This window comes from Pholcus phalangioides, unplaced genomic scaffold, assembly GCF_987345545.1.
Source record: "Pholcus phalangioides strain wild (caught in Gottingen) unplaced genomic scaffold, Ppha-v1.0 ptg000024l_1, whole genome shotgun sequence".
Taxonomy (NCBI): Eukaryota; Metazoa; Arthropoda; class Arachnida; order Araneae; family Pholcidae; genus Pholcus; species Pholcus phalangioides.
Genome location: NW_028301616.1, coordinates 25,046,763 through 25,067,103, shown reverse-complemented (window position 1 = coordinate 25,067,103; position 20,341 = coordinate 25,046,763). Strand labels below are relative to the sequence as shown.

Genomic DNA, 20,341 nt, shown 5'->3' with positions numbered 1-20,341 from the left:
ATTATGTAAGAAACTTTGATTTCTGATCAGCTCGAACCCGAATCACAAATTACCGTGGTTGCTCGAGAACCCACAGCAGAAATTGAAGAAAGGGTCAAGTGCCTCGAATCGCTCCTGCCGGACTCCCGCGCTGTGCCCTCTATCGACATATATATGAACTATTTTTTTCTCTAAAAAACACACCACAACAACAACACACCTCTTTGTGAGGATAACTTTTTAGCAATTCAAATTCAAATATATACAAATCCCTTCAATTCCCATGAATTTTTAAACTAGTTACGAATTTAAGGGCCACCCTGTACATGATACGGAAGAGCGCAATAAGCACATATGCTACTATTGGATTACCTTATCGTTGTTACACACAATTCCGCTCGAAATCGACCATGTCGCGAATACATACTCGTAAGAATCGACAGCCAGCAAACAGAGCCTTATAAACATATTTTAATAGCCTGATCTCGTATGAGAAATGAAAAAGCCTTTTTAATCGACAAGGAAACGCACTCGTAGTTGTCAAATACTCTCTACGCCAATCCGGAAATTCCCTTTAGAGATACTAACTACCATATGGCCATATTTGTCGATCTGAATAGAATTTCTTTTACCATATCGGCCGGATCGGATGCACAACGAGAGATTTCTTTGTCACCGTGTTATGATATGATGACTGTATGGAAAATATTCGTCATATTCGCGGCATTTTTCTGCAGGAATTGCCTCGGCCTGATTCAAGTTGAACATCCTGATCTGAGTAAGTGTTGTGTGTGGATGCTCTTCAGTAAAATCTTGATTTCGTTTATTCGAAGTCAGAAATGCATATTTTCTGGAATCCATCATAGCAGGGGGTTCTTAACCTAAACGGAAATCCCTACCCCCTCCCTGTGCCAATAAAATTGGTTTACGAAAAATTCATCGCAAAAAAAATTCACCGACTAATTACAACCGACAACCCCTAATCCGACAACCGACTAATTCACCGACAACAGTTCGACTCGAGTCAGTGAGCCAGCAAGTGAGCGAGAAATGACCGAGTGAGTGAATCAGTATATAAATGATACATTAGTTAGCGAGTGAGTGACAGAGTGGTTATATAGTGTTGCTGAGTGAGCGAGTGACAGAGTGAGAAAGAGCGACCTAGAGTAAGTGACCTAGTGATTGAGTGGGCTATCTAGGGAATGAGTGTCACGATGAGTGACCCAGTGGTCGACTGAGGTATCTACTGAGTGAGCGAGTGACAGAATGAGTGACCTACTGAGTAAGTGCGGGACCTAGTGATTGAGCGTGTGTGACAGAGTGAACGACCTAGTCAGCGGGTAACAGAGCGAGCGATCTGGTTAGTGAGCAAGCGAGTGATAGAGTGAGCGACTTGGTGAGTTAGTGATAGAATGAGCGATCTAGCCAGGGAGCAACAGAGTGAATGACCTAGTTAGTGAGTAAGCGAGTGAGTGACCCACCTCTAGTAAGTGAGCGAGTGACAGAGTGAGTGACCAGGTGATTGAGTGTATAACAGAGTGAGCAATCTAATGCGTTGATGATAGAATGAGTGACCTAGTGAGTGAATGACAAAGTGAGCGACCTAGTGAGTTATTGAGCGACCTAGAGATCAAGTGAGTAACCAGTTTACTGAGTCATTGAGTGACATAGTGAGCGACATTTTGAGAGTGGCCTATGAAGTAAGTGAGTTACACAATGAGAAACCTAGTGAGTGAGTGACACAATGAGAAATCTAGTGAGTGAGTGAGTGAGTGATAGAATGAGGTACCTACCGAGGGACCTTGTGAATGAGTGAGCGAGAGTGAGTTACGCTCAAGTGACACAGGCCGGTTTCACTCATTCATTCAGTCGCTCGTTCAATTGCTCAAATGATCATTTATTAACTCGTTCGTTCACTCACTCAGTCGTTCATTCACTCAGTCGTTCACATGCTCACTCGACCATTCATTCACTCATGTCGTCGAACTGAAGTCGGTGAATTTTCTTAAGGATGAATTTTGCAGTCGGTGAATTTTCCGGACGAGAATAAAATTTATGGCCACGGACATCTTTACAGAATAATATTTAGCGTATTAATATAAAATACAGTAATTGGTTAATTTTTTCCCCCCGAGCAGGTTCTCACGGGGGGGGGGGTCCTTCTAAAAACCTTTCAAAAGAGCACCTGGTTAAAAACTCCCGCATTATAACGTGTTCCACCTCATTTTTGTGATTTCGTTTTTTTTTCCTTCCACCAACGGAACCAGACCGAATCGACAATGGAGACATCTTCAAGACCGTGTGTGAAGGCGTTTTCAAGTAAGTTCCATTCCGAGTTCTGATATAGACATTATTCTTTAATAGTGAGAAGCCGCACGATACACGTGATACGTACTTAGCAAAAATACGTAAATAAGTTATACATATAAATACGTACTTGACAACTGCAAACAACGGGCCCCGCGCTTAAAGGAGTCTCGTATGTGTGGCAACATAAACGAAAAAAAAAAAGAAAGTTTTTTTTACAACAACGAAACGAGATAGTTGTGTTTCAAATATAAAAAATTTAATAATTTAAATATATTTTCTGTGACAGTAAAAAACTCCTTCGTGAGAATAACTTTTTCTGCCCAAACCTCATTTATATATATATAGATATACCTTTAATTTTATGAATTTGTGGAACACCCTGTATTTATAAAACACTGGGTGTGTGTCCAATCATGATGCACTTGAATAACGTTGGTTATAAAATAAAAACCGGGTTTTTTTCGACAGCTTTTTTTCTCATTAATTTTGTTTCAATGTCGTTTGACAGACGTATTGCAAAACTGAGGATAAACCTGGAATATTTATACAAATGCAAATCAACGCTCGCCGTAGATTTTTGTTTGGAGACGAAATTGAGTTCGTTGCCGGGATTCATTCGCAAGAGGGTGAAACGATGCCTGCAACATACGGTATCGACATCAGCTACGATAACGTCCAAGAGCGACATTAGGAACAGCACGAACCCCATTGCGAATTCTGCGAAGACGACGACGTCGTCCACTCATGATGTAGTGCCTCCTGGAAAGTGCAAACCTTGCCTGGAGAAAGACCTGCAATGGCCGGAAACGAAAGCTGGAGAAATGGCCGTCGTTGACTGTCCCGATGATAACAAAGGTGAGGAATCAATTCAATGTCGTTTCATTTTCAGTGACTCTTTACATTTTGGGAAATATACCAGCTTCACTTAGATACAGTCAAACCTCGTTAATGAGTCACTCTTGGGAGAGCAAAAATATGACTTGATAATCGGAGTGACTCGTTAGACGGAGTAAGTCATAGCTGCGCTAATTCCTGCCTGAGGATAATTGGGACTTCCAAAAAGTGACCCGGTAAGCGGAGTGACGTGTTAACCGGGTGGCGCACTAACGAGGTTTGATTGTATATCATTCTATTTGCCCAGAGCTTTACAGCAAAGATGCTCAATCTTTAAGAGAGTGCGGGCCACTCCATTGGTTCGAAAACGTGTCGCAGGCCACTTAAGTGATCTGAAACAGCACCGCAGGCCGCTAACGGGATGAGCTGAATCTTCTTTCCCGCTGGTGGTCTTTTGTTGCTTAGTGCTCCGGGCGTCGCATCGCTCTTCCACCATGGCCCAGACCCTCTGGGTAACCAGCTTATATCCCCTATGGTGGAGAGAGCGGGAGGTCATAGTCGGTTTCGAGTCCTCACGATGCGAGTCCGTCACTCTGACCACTCGACCACCATAGCGGCCAAAGATTCAGAAACTGTCAAAAGTGCATTTCGAAAAAAAAGTGGAAATGTTTGTTCCCTTTTGAAAATAAGCTCCTCATTTGATGTTTTCCAGGGATGGCTCGATGGTATTGCAATGAAACGACTTTGCAATTCGACCCAGATGGACCGAAAATGTTCTGTTCACCTCCGTGTCTCAATGAGACGATTGGTATATCAAAAGTGAGTCTCTTAACATATGACTTCAATCTTTGACGGTAAATTGATGTTCGGGGGGAGAAAAACCGATCACACAAATGCCTTTTCATCATTTCGTTCATAGAATCGGAACTACAGTAAGAGAAGGAGACCAATTAGAGAGGGACCTGCCGACTGCAGAAGCATCAAATTCGAAGACGTCAGGAACCTCTTCAATAACGTCGACCGAATGAAAGAAGAGTTCCAAGGACGTCGGAACCACAAAGTGAAGCAGAACGCGAAGAACCAGAGACACATCAAGGATTTCTTAGAAAACGCCGTCGGAACGTTCAGCAATTTCATCGGGTCCAGATCACTGGAGAGAGAAGGAGGAAACTCGTCATCGGTAAGAACCTAATACAGTAAAACCCCTCTTAACGGACACCCCCCTCCTTAGATGCGGTCACCCCTCTTTTATATTCAAATAATAATTTCCCCCCTTGGTTAATATAAGTATGCATTTCCAACCCCTGATTAACGATCACCCCTGGTTTACGTGACTAATTGATTAATTTTGTTTTATCCTGTCGGTGTCCGCAAAAGAGAGGTTTTATACAGGTTGTCCTGTAAGTGCTAAAGCGGCCCTTATCTCATAAACAGTTCGTCGTAGTGGTATGATTCAAATTTAAAAAATGCTCAAAAGACGTTCCAAAAATTGCCCGGTACCAGTTTTGAGAATGAAAATACAGTGTAACAAAATGAAAAAAAATCTAAATTTTTATACGGTCCCCCTGTGCTCTAACCTCCAATTGGAAAGTTGTTGCCCCGTATCTCCTGAAACCAACAGAAAAAAATTCCATGTTTCCAAGTGCAATATTCACTAAGATATTTGAATTCAAAATCGGAAAAAAATTTGGGAAAGGACAGCACATAAATAAGGGAAAGGCACGTTGTGTGTGTGTGTGTGTGTGTGTGTCCATTAACTTTTACTGTCGAGCGAATGTCGCACTTACAAACATGGATTTTTTTTTTTTTGGCTTCAGGAGATACATTGCAAGAACTTTCCAACTGGAAATTAGGGGACAAGGGGCCGTCAGTGGCGGATTAAAGTCGGTCGAGGCCCATTAAACAATGGGCCCTTAAATGTGAAAAAAGTGTGAGGTTTGGATTCATCGGGCCCTTTAGAAGTCGTGGCCCAGGCGCGCACCGTTAAATCCGCCTCTGGGGACCGTATAAGTATTTAGATTTTTTTTATTTTGTGAGCCACTGTATTTCCACTCTCAAAACTGGTAGAGAGAGTAATTTTTGAACGTCTTTTGAGCATTTTTTAACTGGAATCATACCTCTACGACGGACAGTTGATGAGACAAATACCGCATTAGCACTTACAGGACACCCTGTATACAAGTTGATTCAGAACTCATGGGTCTATGGAGCTCTTGTGTTTTGTCATTTATCGTGGATTGCAGAAAGGAAGATGGAAATGCGTTACATGTATGATGCTCTGGAAGCCCAAAGACAAACCGTCAAGAGGCTACTTTACAGCCCATTTTCAAACAAATTTACAAATCCATTTCATATAAACACTAGTATTTTTACTACTTTTAAGTTCTAGTTAACCTTTTTATGTATCGATAGGCTACATTATATTAGGTATATGTAAATAAGAAAAAGATATTTTTAACCTAAGCTAATTAAAAAAATACATTTTTAGCTATCGTATGTGACCTCGTATATAATCTTGGCCTACTTCACTGTTTCCTAAAGCATTAAATGAAAAAACTGGGGTATTTCTAGAACCTGGGCTCGTAATAAAACTTAATTTTTTTTGAAATTGTTTTAATTAAATTTTAATTAATCAAATTTTTAATTAATAATCTTACTATTATTAAGCAACTCGATACTTACTGCAACTCGATACAAATTGACCAAAAGGAATAAGAAAGACCTCTTCCAACTGGCTTTAGAGGCTTAATTATTAGGAGCCCATGATCAGGGGTGTGTTTACGGGGGGGGGGGGCTTAGCGGACTATATATAGTGTAGTGTGGCAAGTTCAGACAGGTGGCAAATTTGGGGAATGACTGGATAAGGGAATTGGTAGAAATTTGTAAAACCCTCAATAAATCCGCCTCTGCCCAGACAGCAGGGGACTACTAGGTCAGTGAGTGACCAAAAGAGTGAGATTGTGGAGAGATTGCAAAAAAGGACGAAAAAAGAAATTTAACACATAGAGAGTTTTAAGCACATGAGGGAGCAAAAGAGTGACACAGAGTTTGCAAGCTCGTGAGTGAGCAAAATAGTTTATTAGAGCGTGATCAAGCATGAGAACGACCAAACGAGTGACCTACAGAGCAAGGCACCAGGTTAGTGAGTGACCTAAAGTGTGTGCAAGCGTGTGAGTGACCAAAACAACGTACAAGCACGTGAGTGACCAAAACAGTGAATGACTAAAAGAGTGGCTTCAAAGTCACAGATGTAGATGGGTGAAACAAGCGGGTTATAACACGGGGTGACGGATTTGAGGAAATAATAGTCAAGAAAATTCAACTAGAATTAGAGAAGGGCGGCAAGATTCGTGTAGCCCACAGGCGGCAAAACCATAAATACACCTCAGCCCATAATCACGTATTTTGCAACGTGACTAGCAAATGCCAGTTTTTCCTCGGCACTAAAAACCCTTGGAATGACCTGGTCGGCTAGAGAATGCCGTTTTGTTTGTTTTTAATGGTGCTTCGAGGTAATTTAAAGTTAACTGCAACTCGTCTTTGGTTTATTCCAACACACCTTATTAATTACATGGAAACAGTTTTGAAGGTGGCCATTGTTGTATTTATTCTGCATAACTTCGACTTCAGGCTAATGCTCGTATTTATACGCCATCTTTCCAGTCTGGAAAAAAAAAACTTGGAATAGGATAGATATTTAAAAAATAAGCATAATTAATTCAATGCAAAATTTTGCTTTCAGGTGTACTCACAAACAAATCGCCAAGGGTTGCAAACATACGATTCTTACTTTAGCCCAACATTTTGATGTGCTAAAGTTCGGTGTTGTATTTTTGAAGTTACCTGAGATTGAATTTTCAATTGATGTTTCCGGAAAAATGAGAGATTAAATGAAATTTTAATCTCGTACCTCATTTAAATTGTTTTTTCTAATTAGGCACCTATTAAACTTGGCAGAGCTGGTTTACAATCCTCCACAGTTGAATCGCAACATACAAACCACCACTGATGCTGTCTAGTCGGCCATTCGTGAACTACCCGATGCACTCTATTGCCTTGCTTAGTACTACTACTTAGCAAAAACTACACAAAAACTGGTTTCGAAAATTTTTTTCTCTACAGTAATTGGAGTACGTTTTAATATTATATCGTTTTGCACCAAAGAAGGGTACCAGAGCCAAAGCAGTCCACGTTTACGGCACCGGGAGTTTTTTGCGACAACGGGGGCGGGGGGGGGGGGAGTTTCCAGAGCATTCCCGCCTGCAGCAACATACATGAAATGCGTGTCCGCTCCTTCCTGATTCGTGAAACCAACTATCCCTTCTGCAGATGACGATAGAAACGACGATAAGTGACAAAACCAGCTCTTTATGCGTTTAATCAGTGGCGTCCCACCTGTGGTTGCACCCACAAAATTTTGTATTACGTGGTAGAGCACCAACGAAATTAATTCAAGAAAAATCAAAGTATCCTACGTAAAAACTCAAGTCGAGCACCCGCAGGTCTAAAACCCTTCCGACGCCTCTGCGTTCAACGGCAGCGCCGTCCACAGGTACGGACTTGCATGTTACGACAAAGTTTTGCCCGCGACTTCTGAATCACGCTGTATATTCTACTATGTAATGGTTTACACAAGGGGGGGGTGCACACTGCACAACCTTTTTAGTCCGCGGGCCAAATAGGCGGCAATTCTTTCGCTCGCGGACCAGAAACTTTTTTACATGGTAATTTAAAGGTTATAAGCGGGATCGACAGTAATTGGCAACTTTACTTGCTTTTGACATTTTTTTTTACGATAAATGGCTGAACCCAGGTTTCCCGTATTTTTATGACGGAAATATGGTCAGCCTAGGCATTTATCGTGCGTTGTGACACCACCGGAACACCGGATGGATTCTCTTGGCGGGGGCCGTTGGTTGAGCATGTGTGCATTACACCCCCCGTGTAAGTAATTTTCTGCACTTAGATGATACTCTCTATATTAATTAATCCTTCACCCAGTCAGGAAAGCCAGTCAAGAAGATGGCCGTTGATTTGATCAGTTGCGTCGAAGACATAGGATGGTTGGCCACGATCAGTCGCGAGGGATTAAAAGAACGAAAAATCGCCGAAGTCGAAGCTGAACACATCGGTTCGGTTTTTTATTATTATCATTTACTATGAAAAAAATTTTAAAAATTATCACTTCGAAATTAATATCTCGTTCAATATAACTATAACATTCCATTTATGTCATGTTTTTCCCACCCGGGGGAGCAGTTTTGAAGAGCTTCGTCCTCAACGACACATCCAATTTCTTGAATTTCAAAATCAACGGCGAACTCGTCGGTCTGGTCAAACTTCCAGGCAAGGCAGTCTTGAATCAGTCCGAATGTCCCTGTGAGGACCCAATGGATTTCGGGGTCGGTATGGCCTTCAAGGGCATAGACGAGATGATGGATGGCCCGGATAATAACGCGTAAGTATCACGGAATCACCTTTTTTGCGTCATATATATACGGGATGTTTCAAAAAGGATTCCCCCAACTTTGAAATGACATAATTTGGCAACTGTGAGATAGATAGGAAGAGAAAGCAAGTCGTTTTTTTTGGCATTCAGCAGGCTTAGAATTTTTAATTCAACTGTTTTAAAAATTAGTTAAAATTTCAACTAATAGGTGGCGACACAGACAACTTCTTCCTGTGCGACGAAAAGTTGAAACAAGTCGTACCTTCAATGGGCAGATCTGGAATTTTTTGAATCCGCCGGTTCAGAAATCAGTTACAATTTTTACTAATAGATAGTGCCACAGTCCACTTTTTCCTGTGCAGGGTGAACGTTTGAACGTCATTGCAGTAAGGGTCCTCTTTAACTGTCATTTTCACTTCAAAATATGGCAGACTGATGGCAACACCGTCGAAACGCGAAACAGAAATTCGTATGAAATTCCTCAGAGGAATGTTCATGAGGTGCATGTGCGATTAAGTGGTAGTGCTAAGAGTGCTCTAACGCTGTAACAGACTCAACACAATCCCTCTTTGAGCAGAGCCACCGACATAAAAAAAATTCAGGGGTGCTGAAAGCTTCTAAGCACCCCGATTCAAGGGACTCAGGTGCATACGCTAGAGGGGTGGGGTTCGTTTCATCACATATTCACTAATTATTAGGGGTGAGACTCAAATAGGTTGACCCCACAGGTTTCGTCGTCTATATCTGTGAGGCATACGCATCCATCGCAGTAGAGATATTGCACAAGGTGACTTTAAATTCCACCCTGCATGTCATTGCTAGCCAACCATTACATTGCTAGCCAACCATTACATTGCTTTGACCCATGTTTGCGAATAACACTTCACCCACTGTTTAAAGAACTGCGGCGCCATCAATTAGCTAAAGCAATAACTGATTTCACAAACCGGGGTACCTGAAATTCTAGGCCTGCACATCAGACGAACTGCTTGTTTTTTCTTTCTATCTGTCACTGTTCTCCAAGTCATATCATTTCAACGTAAGAGAGTCCTTTCTGAAACACCCTGTGCCATGTGATACCACGTACGATATGTTGATTATTTTGTCGTTTCAGATCACCCGACTACCTCGTCAATTCCGAAGTCGTGGGCATCAGCCTGACCGAATGCAAGAGTTCCTACAGTATGCCTCGGGGCAACAAAGTCATTGTGAGGCTCGTGCACAAAGATAAAGGCATCACCGATAAAGGACGGCCGAGATGCGTGTTTCTTTTAGTCAATGACTCGTGAGTACGATTGAATGACTTTGTGGGTCGATGTGATTCAAAACAATCGCTATTTGTCATCGTTAACGATTTGTATCCATTATTTAGGACAGGCGAATACGGGAATTGGCACACGGAAGGATGCAACGTCTCGGTACATACCGAGTCCTACACCGAGTGCGAATGCAACCATTTAACCAACTTTGCAGTCATTATGGACACCGGCGGCAGTGACGTAAGTTAAGAACTAAGTTAGACTTTAATGCATTTTTATTGATTAATTTTCAAATCCCTTTTGACGGCAATAAGTCTTCATATTTGTATATCACACAGACCAAAGCCACACTAGACGTCAGACGCATGTGGTACCAAACTTTCAACGCTTTAAATCAGGGTTGGACAAATCGCAAAAAATCCAGGCGCCAAAAAATTTTTTACCCGAAGGAAAAAGACCAAAATAATACTACTTCTGACTTTTTCGGGGTATAGTGACCTACTGTTATGTTGGAAGTAGTAACTACATAAAGAAAATTTTAGGCGCCAATGCCAATTTTTTCAGTCGCTACGGTGACCTGGAACCTGAGATTTCTCCAGACCTGCTTTAAGTACGTACAGGGCAGTGGGGTCTGTTGCCCTGCAGATGAAGGACTGATACGTGTTTCATTTTTGAATCATAGTTCACTCCAGAGGAGACTCGTGCCCTGAATATCTTGTCTATGGTTTGCTGCGGACTATCATCGGTAGCCCTGACGCTGATCATCATCACTTTTACTTCCATCAAGTGAGTTTTTCTAGATACTAAACGCCAGTATTTAACGCTGGGGGTCCCGTAAAGACCGCGTCAACACTGGAACGACAAAAGCAGTCGGTTCGACCGCAAGGCTACTTTGACAAGCGATTACAACCAAACGGTTAATCTCAGGTTGTTGGAAAATTTCACGACAATTTGTCTCATCTTGTTAAGGCGCTTAAATATAAATGTTCCAAGTTTTAAAGTTTAGTGAAAAAAGGAGGTTCTACCTAGAATGACGGTAATGGTCATTTTGACCGCCATAGATATTTTAACTAGTATAAGATTGCAAAACACGTTGAAATGGACAGTCTTCTTACGTGAACGTCAGTACTGAGGGAATCTATCATGGTGTTTGCTTTTTCTCCAGTACCCATTTCGTGCCAGTCAAAGGTTACACTTTTGAAAATGCTTGTCGTCGTACGTTATTCATTTACCGTTTCTATGGAACTTTGCGCTTTTACTGCAATGTACAATGTCGCACGACGAAAGGAATCTTCATTTATTCACGATTTTTTTCCCATGGACAGGGCTCCAGCCCGGGGGCCGAGATGATTCTTGTTTTTTGGTTTTTTTTTGGTTCTTCATACTATAAATTCACTCTACAGAAACTCCGAGTGCTCCAAAGATCTCTCAAAGATCCCAGCCCAAGGAGCCCTGCTGGATGATGAGGGGAGCATTATTTTATCACATAACATGCTTTCGACTGAGCAAAAAAATAATTCCACAGTTGGTAAGAAGAGAAAGTTTAGGTCTCCAGTACCATGTAAAATTGAAATCGTGGACAAAGGAAATTTCTGCCTGAAATTATGAAGTTTTATTGCCACACTAATTAGTGTCGTTGATATTTTGGACAAAATGAATTCATTCAATGCACAATGCGATCGGCATCGAAAAGCTGCCTTAAGTACGAATTTTATATTCCTCGGGATTTGGCGGCTATTGACGATTTTTACCATCCTACACATGCAAGCTGATCGCAAATTTCAAGTGTATTATACTTCAAACCTTGTCAGTGGACTGTCGAGTGAAAATGAAGCCACGAATTACAAGAGGTCAAAAAATCATAAAGTCAAACCTCTTTTAAAAGTAACAAAACACGGGGTTAGTGTTTGTCATAACAAGCCGTGTACAAAATTCCAGAAAAATTGGTGCATGAACGTGGATTTATTGCAAAAATAAGTAAAAAAGACTGAATAGATACTGTTTCAAGAAGTTTAGGTAGAAAGAATAATAATTTATGTTGGTTTTGCAGTCAAAATGGCAGCTATCCGTCCTTCCAGGTACAGTTCGAAATTCCAGTCGTTCTAGTGTTAACTCTGCAGAACAAGAATTACTCGCTCCGAGTGTCCAAAAAAATCGTAACTGTAGTCCTCTGATCATGCCCCCCCCCCAAGGGGTGGGCTGACAAGGCTCCAGCCCTGGGCCCGGGACGATTTTCACCATTTCTTTGCTTTTTCACGCTATAAATTCATCATAAAGGCCAGGGGCCCGTGAAAGTGTGGTCGGGGGGGGGCACAAAAGATCCCAGCCTAGGGGCCCTGCCTCTGATTGATCACAGGTATGACTATATTCCGTAAAATACGAATCAAATGGTAAAGAAAGAAATCTCTATCTACACTGGTGTAAGAAATTAAGAGAATTTGCAGACTTGGTCGATTATCTCTAGAACTACTGACTGTACCGATTTTAATGAAATTTGATATGTACATACATTGATACAATACAAAACAAATAACCATTCAATAATTGTAATACACACGCATGATCGTGCGTAAGGGTACGTCCATAGTGCACCGCTTCCCGCTTCTCGCTTTATTGTTTAAACCGCGGCAGTTGTAGAAGGCGAGATGATCTCGCGCGATTCTAGCCGGTGGTGATTATAGTGCACCGCTCGCGGGAGCGTCTGCTTGCATGAGCAGTTGGCATCGTGGAGCTATCACGTGGGGATCTATTGTGTTTTTGTTGACAACAAAAAATATTTATCATAAAATTAAACATGAAAGAATGACGAATGTACATGAAATGAATAGGACTCGCCTTGAAGTTGCAATGGGTTTAGTGTAATCGCTAATTATAGTTAATTATAATTAATTGATGATAAATCAGCGATTTCGCTTTTAGTGCCACAACAAATTTTCGATTAGAAAAACGAGAATTAATCGTTACAAAATTCCGTTTGATTTAGTTTTATCGTTAATTAGTTTATATTAATGATAAAACTAAATCATGATCGATAATTAACTAATCAACTAATAACGATAAAACTAAACTGGCCGATAATTAGTTAATTAACTAATTAGTTAATTAACTAATTAACGGCAAAATCCGTTGGGTTTCGTTTCATCATTAATTAGTTCCCCAACTTAATTAGTTAATTAACGCTAAAACGAAATCCAACGGTATTTTGATTAATTAACGATATCGTTTTTATTACGTCAACTAATTAACGATTAGTATTAACAATAATTAGGCGTCATAAAAACTCCGTTGGATGTAGTATGATCATTAATGATTCTTAATTAATTAACGATTTCGCTTATTATGTCATAACTAATTAACGATCAGTATTAGCAACAATTATCCGTCACAAAAACTCCGTTGGATTCAGTATAATCGTTAATTAACCTTAATTAATGATTAATCAACGATATCACTTTTATTATGTCATATCTAGTTAACGATTAGTATTAACAATAATTATTCGTCATAAAAACTCCGTTGGATTCAGTATTAACAATTATGATGATCATTGATGATCCTTAATTAATAACCGATTTCGCTTATATTATGCCATAACTAGTTAACGATTAGTATTGACAATAATTAATTCTCCCAAAAACTCCAATTGGATTCACTATAATTGTTAATTTTCCCTAATTACTTAATGATTAACGATTTTGCTTTTATTATGTCATAATTAATCAACGATTAGTAATAACGATAATTAATCGTTACAAAAACTCCGTCGATTTACTATTCCACTATAAAACGAACACTTAGAGGAAAGTATCCGTTTTTAAGTGCAAGCGGTGAGCCGGTCAAGCGAGAAAAAGAAATAACAATTCATTCCGGTTAAAGCGGGTAAAAGCAGGTAGGCGGGCGCACTATGGCCGCCCCAATGAGTTTTCACGATCTACTTTCAGCCGCGATAAAGCGAGTAGCGATTCACTATGGACGTACCCTAACACTGGTTGGAGTCGGAAGGTATGAAACAGCGGTTGCAGAATAAACAAAAAAATGGGTTAATAGATGGGTTAATAGGGGGGTATGGTCCCCTCTTACAGATATACAGGTCTCGCAGGGTGATTTCATACTTGAAATAAGGCAGTTTATCATTTCCTGTGGCAATTGGTCCAACTCGTTCAGCAACGCTGTTTTCATTCCCTGGATGGTTCCCGGAGGAGGGTTGCGAGTTGCAATTGCCCTCCCCATAGCGTCCCAGACATGCTCTATAGGGTTAAGGTCTGGAGATCTGGCTGGCCAATCCATCCGGCGAATATCCTCACTCTAGAAAATCGTCGAGCAGAAGAGCTCTATATGGCCTCGCGTTATCGTCCATTAAATAATGAACTCAGGGCCAACTGCACCCCTGAAAAGGCGAACATATGGCTCCAAGACCTCATCCCTATACCTCACACCAGTCACAGACATGGAGGCTTCTTTCAAAGACATGGAGGCCATCCAACATGATGCCTGCCCAGACCATTAAACCTCCTCCGCCATAATAGTCAATTTCGCGGACAATGGAGGGTAGGTAGTGGGTCCCTGGTTCTCTCCATATGAACGTACGGCGAGAATCGGTGCTTAGGCTCAACCCATCAGTGAAGAGAACGGTCGCCCATTGATCCATACTCCAATCTCTATGCTCTCTGCACCATGATAAACGGATTCTCCTGTCCGTAGAAGTGAGCGGGACGCAAACAGCAGGTCTTCTTGCAAACAACCCTCTCTCATGAAGTCTTTTGGAAACGGTCACCCTTGATACACGGGTTCCTGTGGCTGCATACAAGTCACGAGAGAGCTGAGAAGCTATAGCACTCCTGTTACGGCTAGCTATAATCGACAAATGGCGATCTTCTCTGGCCGTCGTGGATCTTGGACGACCTTGCCCAGGCTTTCTCTCGATGGATCCGATATCCTGGATCTGTTTCCATAAGTTACACACGACGCTGGGCGTTAAATTGAACTCTCTACAAATCGTGACTTGAGATTGGGCTGCTTCTAGCCTCCCCACAATTCGCCACCTCATTCCATCATTTAAACATTGGTGGTTACTCATTTTTACTGTTACAATTTGAAATTAACTGATTGCTGCAAAATAACACCAAGAAATTCGCCGAGGTGTACTAGCGAACGAAATGCGTCTTAACTTACGCGCGCTTATAAAGCCTGCTTCTCTACTGGCTCCGCCTACACACACGTGCACGCTTACGTATTTGACGTACAAGATTTGCATTTTTGTCTAGAAGCAGTGGTTTTACATTCAGTTCAGTTCTTTTCATGAAATTCGATAAAATATGCAAATTCTCTTAATTTATTTCACCAGTGTAATATTGGTCATATAGGCAGGGTTCTTTTTTTTCCTGTCTTCTCGGATAGAGGAATATTGTTCTGCAGTGTTTATCTGGTCTACGAGGGCACCTTTAGAAATACATCTCACTGGAAAACTCCTTTTCATCTGCCATATTCTTTCCGTTCCTAGGTGTCTCCGGACGAAAAGAAATGTCTTCACGTGCCACCTGGCTGGTTGTCTTCTTATAGTGAACGTACTGGTGCAGACAGCCCTAGAAAGGCACGATAGACCGGTACGAATCGACTTTTGTTCGTGAATAATTTACACCGGAATCACCATTTTCCCCTCTCCCGCATCTGTTACTGCCATAGCCCGAAATTAGCCGATTCGCGACGAGGCCAGCCAGTTCGTGCAGTGGCCGGTGATCCCTGTCCAAAGTCCGATAACAAAAGGCATGATTCGGGATCATCGTCAAGTTGTGGCGTATTTTTTCGTGATAATTATGTCCACGTTAGTTACGGCAACCCATCAAACCGCAGTCACGATGGGGTAATCATTTTCTCTCTCCAAAATTTCACAGAAAAAACTGTTTATATAATTATTTTTATGATTTTCAATCTCAAATTTCACTTTTTTTTCTCTCTCGTCACATGGAGCTAATTCACAATACAGCTGCTATATATAGACATGTATCACACATTGGCGATTAAAAAAATGGATTTGGCTCCTACCGAGCCGTCTTAGCCCTAACGGCACATCCAGATTTGGACAGCGATCTCTGGCCACTTCGCGAAATGGCCGGCCAAAGTCCAAATAATCTCTGAAATTCGGACATTGGCCAATAAACTCTTGGCTAATGCGCGAAGTGGCCGGCCCCGTCGGGAATTGGCCACACTTTCGGCTTTGGCAGTAACATATCGATCTCCCAGTCAATATTTTACGTTTCCAGATGTGCACAGCGATATCGGGCGTGCTGCAGTACTTCGTACTGTGCGCTTTCATGTGGATGCTGATGGAGGCGGTGCTGCTGTACAGGCGGGTGATTATCGTGTTCGAAATCAGAGAGATGGAAATGAAGTGGATCTGCCCGATAGTGTATGGTGAGTGGTCTGATAACCTACACTAGTAGAAAAACTATAAGGCCGGGTGAAAAATAGTAATTAACAAAGAAAATCAACCGTCAGAACTTTTCAATTTTTTTTCTCAGATGATGACTACGATGGGAAATAGTATCTTGGGGAAACTTATTCAAAAAATTCGCAATATTTTATCAGTAGATATTATTTTTTGTTTATCATTACGATGCAAATGTAAAAAAAAACCTATGAGTGTGTTTACTCCCATTTTCACTTATCCTATTTGCATTATCCTCATGGCTAGGCATCATTTCTGAGGACTTCTCGAATAATTCGACCGTGGTTGTTTTACTGTAGAGCTCGATTCGTAAATATGGGACGTCATCTCTTATAGGAAAAGGTAAGATCCTCGTTTTGAAACAAAAAAAGTGGATTAATTTCTTGAGAAATTAGATGGAATATCAATTACCTAAGGCCGAGATTACACTATAAAAGATTGATAAAAGATCTTTAACTGATCGGCCGAAGAAAATAGCAACGATCCGAGATGTGAAAAAAAATAAATCTCTTCAGAGAAAGTCGTGAACGATTGGACCAGTATAAATGTCTACAATACAAAATTAAGAAGTCGACTTACAGTGTGTTCGAAAGTACAGGCTGCCCTGACCACCCACTTACCAGCCCACACACGTGTTCGTTAAAAAGCGCGTAATTTCAAAGGGAATAAATTGTTATGCGAGTTAGAATCTGAAATGACAGCATTTTACAGCAGCAGGACGTTTCGAGGCAGTTAGTTCATTGGACGCGATACGCTTGGACTCGTGCCGTTTGGACGTCGGGTGATTGGAAGGATCTTTACAATATATTAATTTGCAATCGATCATTTACAATTTATTAAATTGTTTAAAAAAAATTAAAACTTGAAAATTGAAAAAATTTAAAAAAAAAATCATCTATAAACTTATACACAGTTGGGTGATCGGCAGCGAAATCGGCTTTCAAGCGTCGATGAGCTGCTGCTTCTGCGTAGTTATATGTGAGGTGTTCGTCAATGCGATTTACATCAGGACCAAACTGCTGGCTCAAACAGTGGCCGACTTCTGTGGTTGTTTCGACACACATTCCTCTTATATATAAATGTGAAAGTATGTATGTATGTATGCTCTTTATACAAATCTACAGTTTTAGACCGATCGTCGCCAGATTTTGCATATATACCAAACAGGTCCGGGATTGAACCGTAGGCTACTTTAAAAGTTCGTCAGAGCTGGGCAAATGCCCGAAATGGGCAAAAAACTGTCGGGCAACAATGGTTTTGGGGGCCTCAACAATCACTTTCGGAACGTTTACTTTGGTTACCGTGGTTTCCAACAATGCGTTTCAGACGTGTATATATGCCTTTACAATGGTTTGTCACACCTTTAATTCTGTTATTATAACAGTTTATTCCTTTATAACGGTTTGTCACTTTTCCAATCTTCCCATTAATTGCAGAAAACCCGGGAAGCGCCGGGTATTTCTGCTAGCCTATATACAGGGTGTCCTGTAAGTGATAATGCGGCCTTTATCTCATCAACCGCCCATCGTATAGGTATAGTTTCAATTTAAAAAATGCGTAAAAGGCGTTTGAATAATATTCGCTGCACAAGCTGGACGTATGACGTCGCTAACAACAGAGAACAACAACTACGCTGACAAAACTGGGAATAAAAATGTTCAACGCCAACTGATGAACTCAATGCTTGCCTCGAATCTTCAACACTCTGGCACGAAGTTAAAAAATTATCATTATCCACCAACATGCGAGTTCAACTGCAAAATGACTCAGCACTGCTATCATTTTCACATCAGTTGATCAAATTTGGCGATGGAAGAATTCCCTTAGACCCAAGCACTGGACTGATTATGTTCCCAAATGGATTTTGCCAGTTGTTAAATTCAGTTCAAGAACTTGCAGACGAGGTCTTCCCAAACATTCAACAAAATCACCGAAACCATGAGTGGCTTTGTGAGAGCGATTCTGGCACCGAAAAATGACAGTGTGAACAAGATCAACGAAAAAATCCCAAAAATTATTCCGGGAGACTCCACATCTTACAAATCGGTTGACCCTGTCACAGACACAGCGCAGACTGTGATGTATCTGTGGATATTCCGGGTGTGCCACCACACAACTTGACCCTCAAAGTCGGAGCACCTATAATGCTTTTAAGAAATTTGGAGATACCGATACTCTGCAATGGCAACAGACTCTGCGTGAAGAAATTGCACACTTACATCATTGAAGCAACGATTCTAACTGGATGCGCTGGAGGAGAAGACGTCTTCATTCCACATACCCCAATTATCACTGAAGAAATGCCATTCACTTTCAAGCGATTAGTTCCCGATTCATTTAGCTTTTACCATGACAATCAACAAAGCGCAAGGCCAGTTGTTATCAACCTACTTGAGCCCTGTTTTTCACACGGACAGCTTTACGTCGCATGTTCGCGTGTTGGTAATCCTAAAAGTTTGTGCATCTACACACCAGATGGGAAAACAAAAAATATTGTGTATCCACAAGCAATTGCCTGAAGTTTTTAATTAAAATGTTTAAAAATGAAAGTAATTTTTTCTTACTTAATGCAGAAATATTTTGATTAAGAAATAATTAATAAGCTATACATATATGCATTTTTTACGGGGCGGGCAACGTCGCCGGGTATCAGCTAGTCCGATATAATTCTCTTTCAAGTAATCTAATACTGGTATCAAACTTTCATCAATAGTTGCCGCATTGTCATCATTCACTCCTCGTGAAACGTAAATTACATCCTGGATGTTGGCCATGGGTACAAAAGCCAAAGCAGGAATCATACCAGCCTGTAGGGCAAAATACGAATCGGCGTTGTATCGATTAGTAAAGTGTTCGGAATATGAGACTGCTTTTTATACTTTTTACTAAATGGAATAAACATCTATGCAATTCTGCATTTAGAAATGAATTGCTCGCGTCGAAACGGCACGAGTTCAAGTGTCTGGCGTCCAAACGTAATGTACCCACATTTTACCGTTCATTCCCCTGACGTCAAATAATTTTTAGTCATATCACTGCGTGTGCTCGTAAAGGGTCAAGGGAGCCTTTTGCTTTCGAACAAACCGTAAACGGACTTCCTAATTTTCCATTTGTATTGTTCCAAGCAAAGCTGTATTAAAGATGAAAAAAGCGGCTCAAGAAAAATCTAGAGCCGCTTTGGGTCCAAGAGACCTAAATCGTTCGTAATTTTGTTTAAAGAAATTTCTTTGTTCCCATCTCGAATCATTGTTATTCTCCTCTGAAAATCTGTTAAAGACGACCTGAGCGTACCTTTATACTCAGAATAACATTCTGCGTTCTTCAAGAAATTGTGAACCGGTGTGTTCGGCTTATTCTATCAATTTTCTAGAGAAATCAATCTATACTTTTTAAAACGAAGATCTTAACTTTTTCTGCAAGAGATGGTCTTTTTGCCTTAGTCCAATCTTTACGAATCAAGCTCCGCGGGAAACAACCACGTCGAATTATTCGAAGAGCCAAAAGAAATTATGTCTATCCATAAGGATATGCAAATAAGGTAAGTTTGAGAATAGTGGAGTGGCCTCAGTTCTTTTTTTTGTTTTTCAATTTGCACTGTAACGATAACCGAAAAATTGCACAGGGTGTTGCCTTGAAGTGACGACAAACTCAGAAGGGCATTATTAGGCATCAAAAGGAACAAAAATTGCCATAGAACATGACATCGCAAGCCACGTTAAATCAGTGAAAATCGCCAAAATAAGTAAGTAATAATGTAAGTACAAAATAAGTGCAAAAAAGTAAAATGAATAAGTACAAAAACCATTTATTTTCGACAGCATGATTACAATATAGCCTGTGCAGTACAGTTCAATGCCAGAAAGTAGACGAAGAGAAATGATTACAAGAGATTTTGCACTCATTATTGTACTTCATTTTGTACACCACGGGCTATGTTGTAATCATGCTCTTAAATAAATGTTTTTTCTACTAATTATTAGCTTTTTTGTCCCACTCGACGCCACACCCTTCCTTCATAAGTATTTTTGCGATTTTCGCCGACTAGACGTGGTTTGCGATACCATG

The 20,341-nt window shown here is 40.8% G+C and overlaps 1 protein-coding gene across 1 annotated transcript in view; it reads left to right on the top strand.

Moving 5' to 3' along the window:
• Positions 1-641: 641 nt before the first annotated feature.
• LOC149069075 (adhesion G protein-coupled receptor E2-like) overlaps positions 642-20,341 on the top strand; it is a 29,774-nt gene continuing 10,074 nt past the window's right edge. The window contains exons 1-12 of the mRNA XM_089250765.1: positions 642-757; positions 2,247-2,298; positions 2,798-3,144; positions 3,836-3,942; positions 4,043-4,303; positions 8,125-8,254; positions 8,383-8,581; positions 9,687-9,857; positions 9,945-10,071; positions 10,514-10,617; positions 15,332-15,434; positions 16,092-16,242. Coding sequence (XP_089106891.1) covers positions 667-757; positions 2,247-2,298; positions 2,798-3,144; positions 3,836-3,942; positions 4,043-4,303; positions 8,125-8,254; positions 8,383-8,581; positions 9,687-9,857; positions 9,945-10,071; positions 10,514-10,617; positions 15,332-15,434; positions 16,092-16,242 — 1,843 coding nt within the window. The 5' untranslated portion in view covers positions 642-666. The remainder of the gene's footprint in view (positions 758-2,246; positions 2,299-2,797; positions 3,145-3,835; positions 3,943-4,042; positions 4,304-8,124; positions 8,255-8,382; positions 8,582-9,686; positions 9,858-9,944; positions 10,072-10,513; positions 10,618-15,331; positions 15,435-16,091; positions 16,243-20,341) is intronic.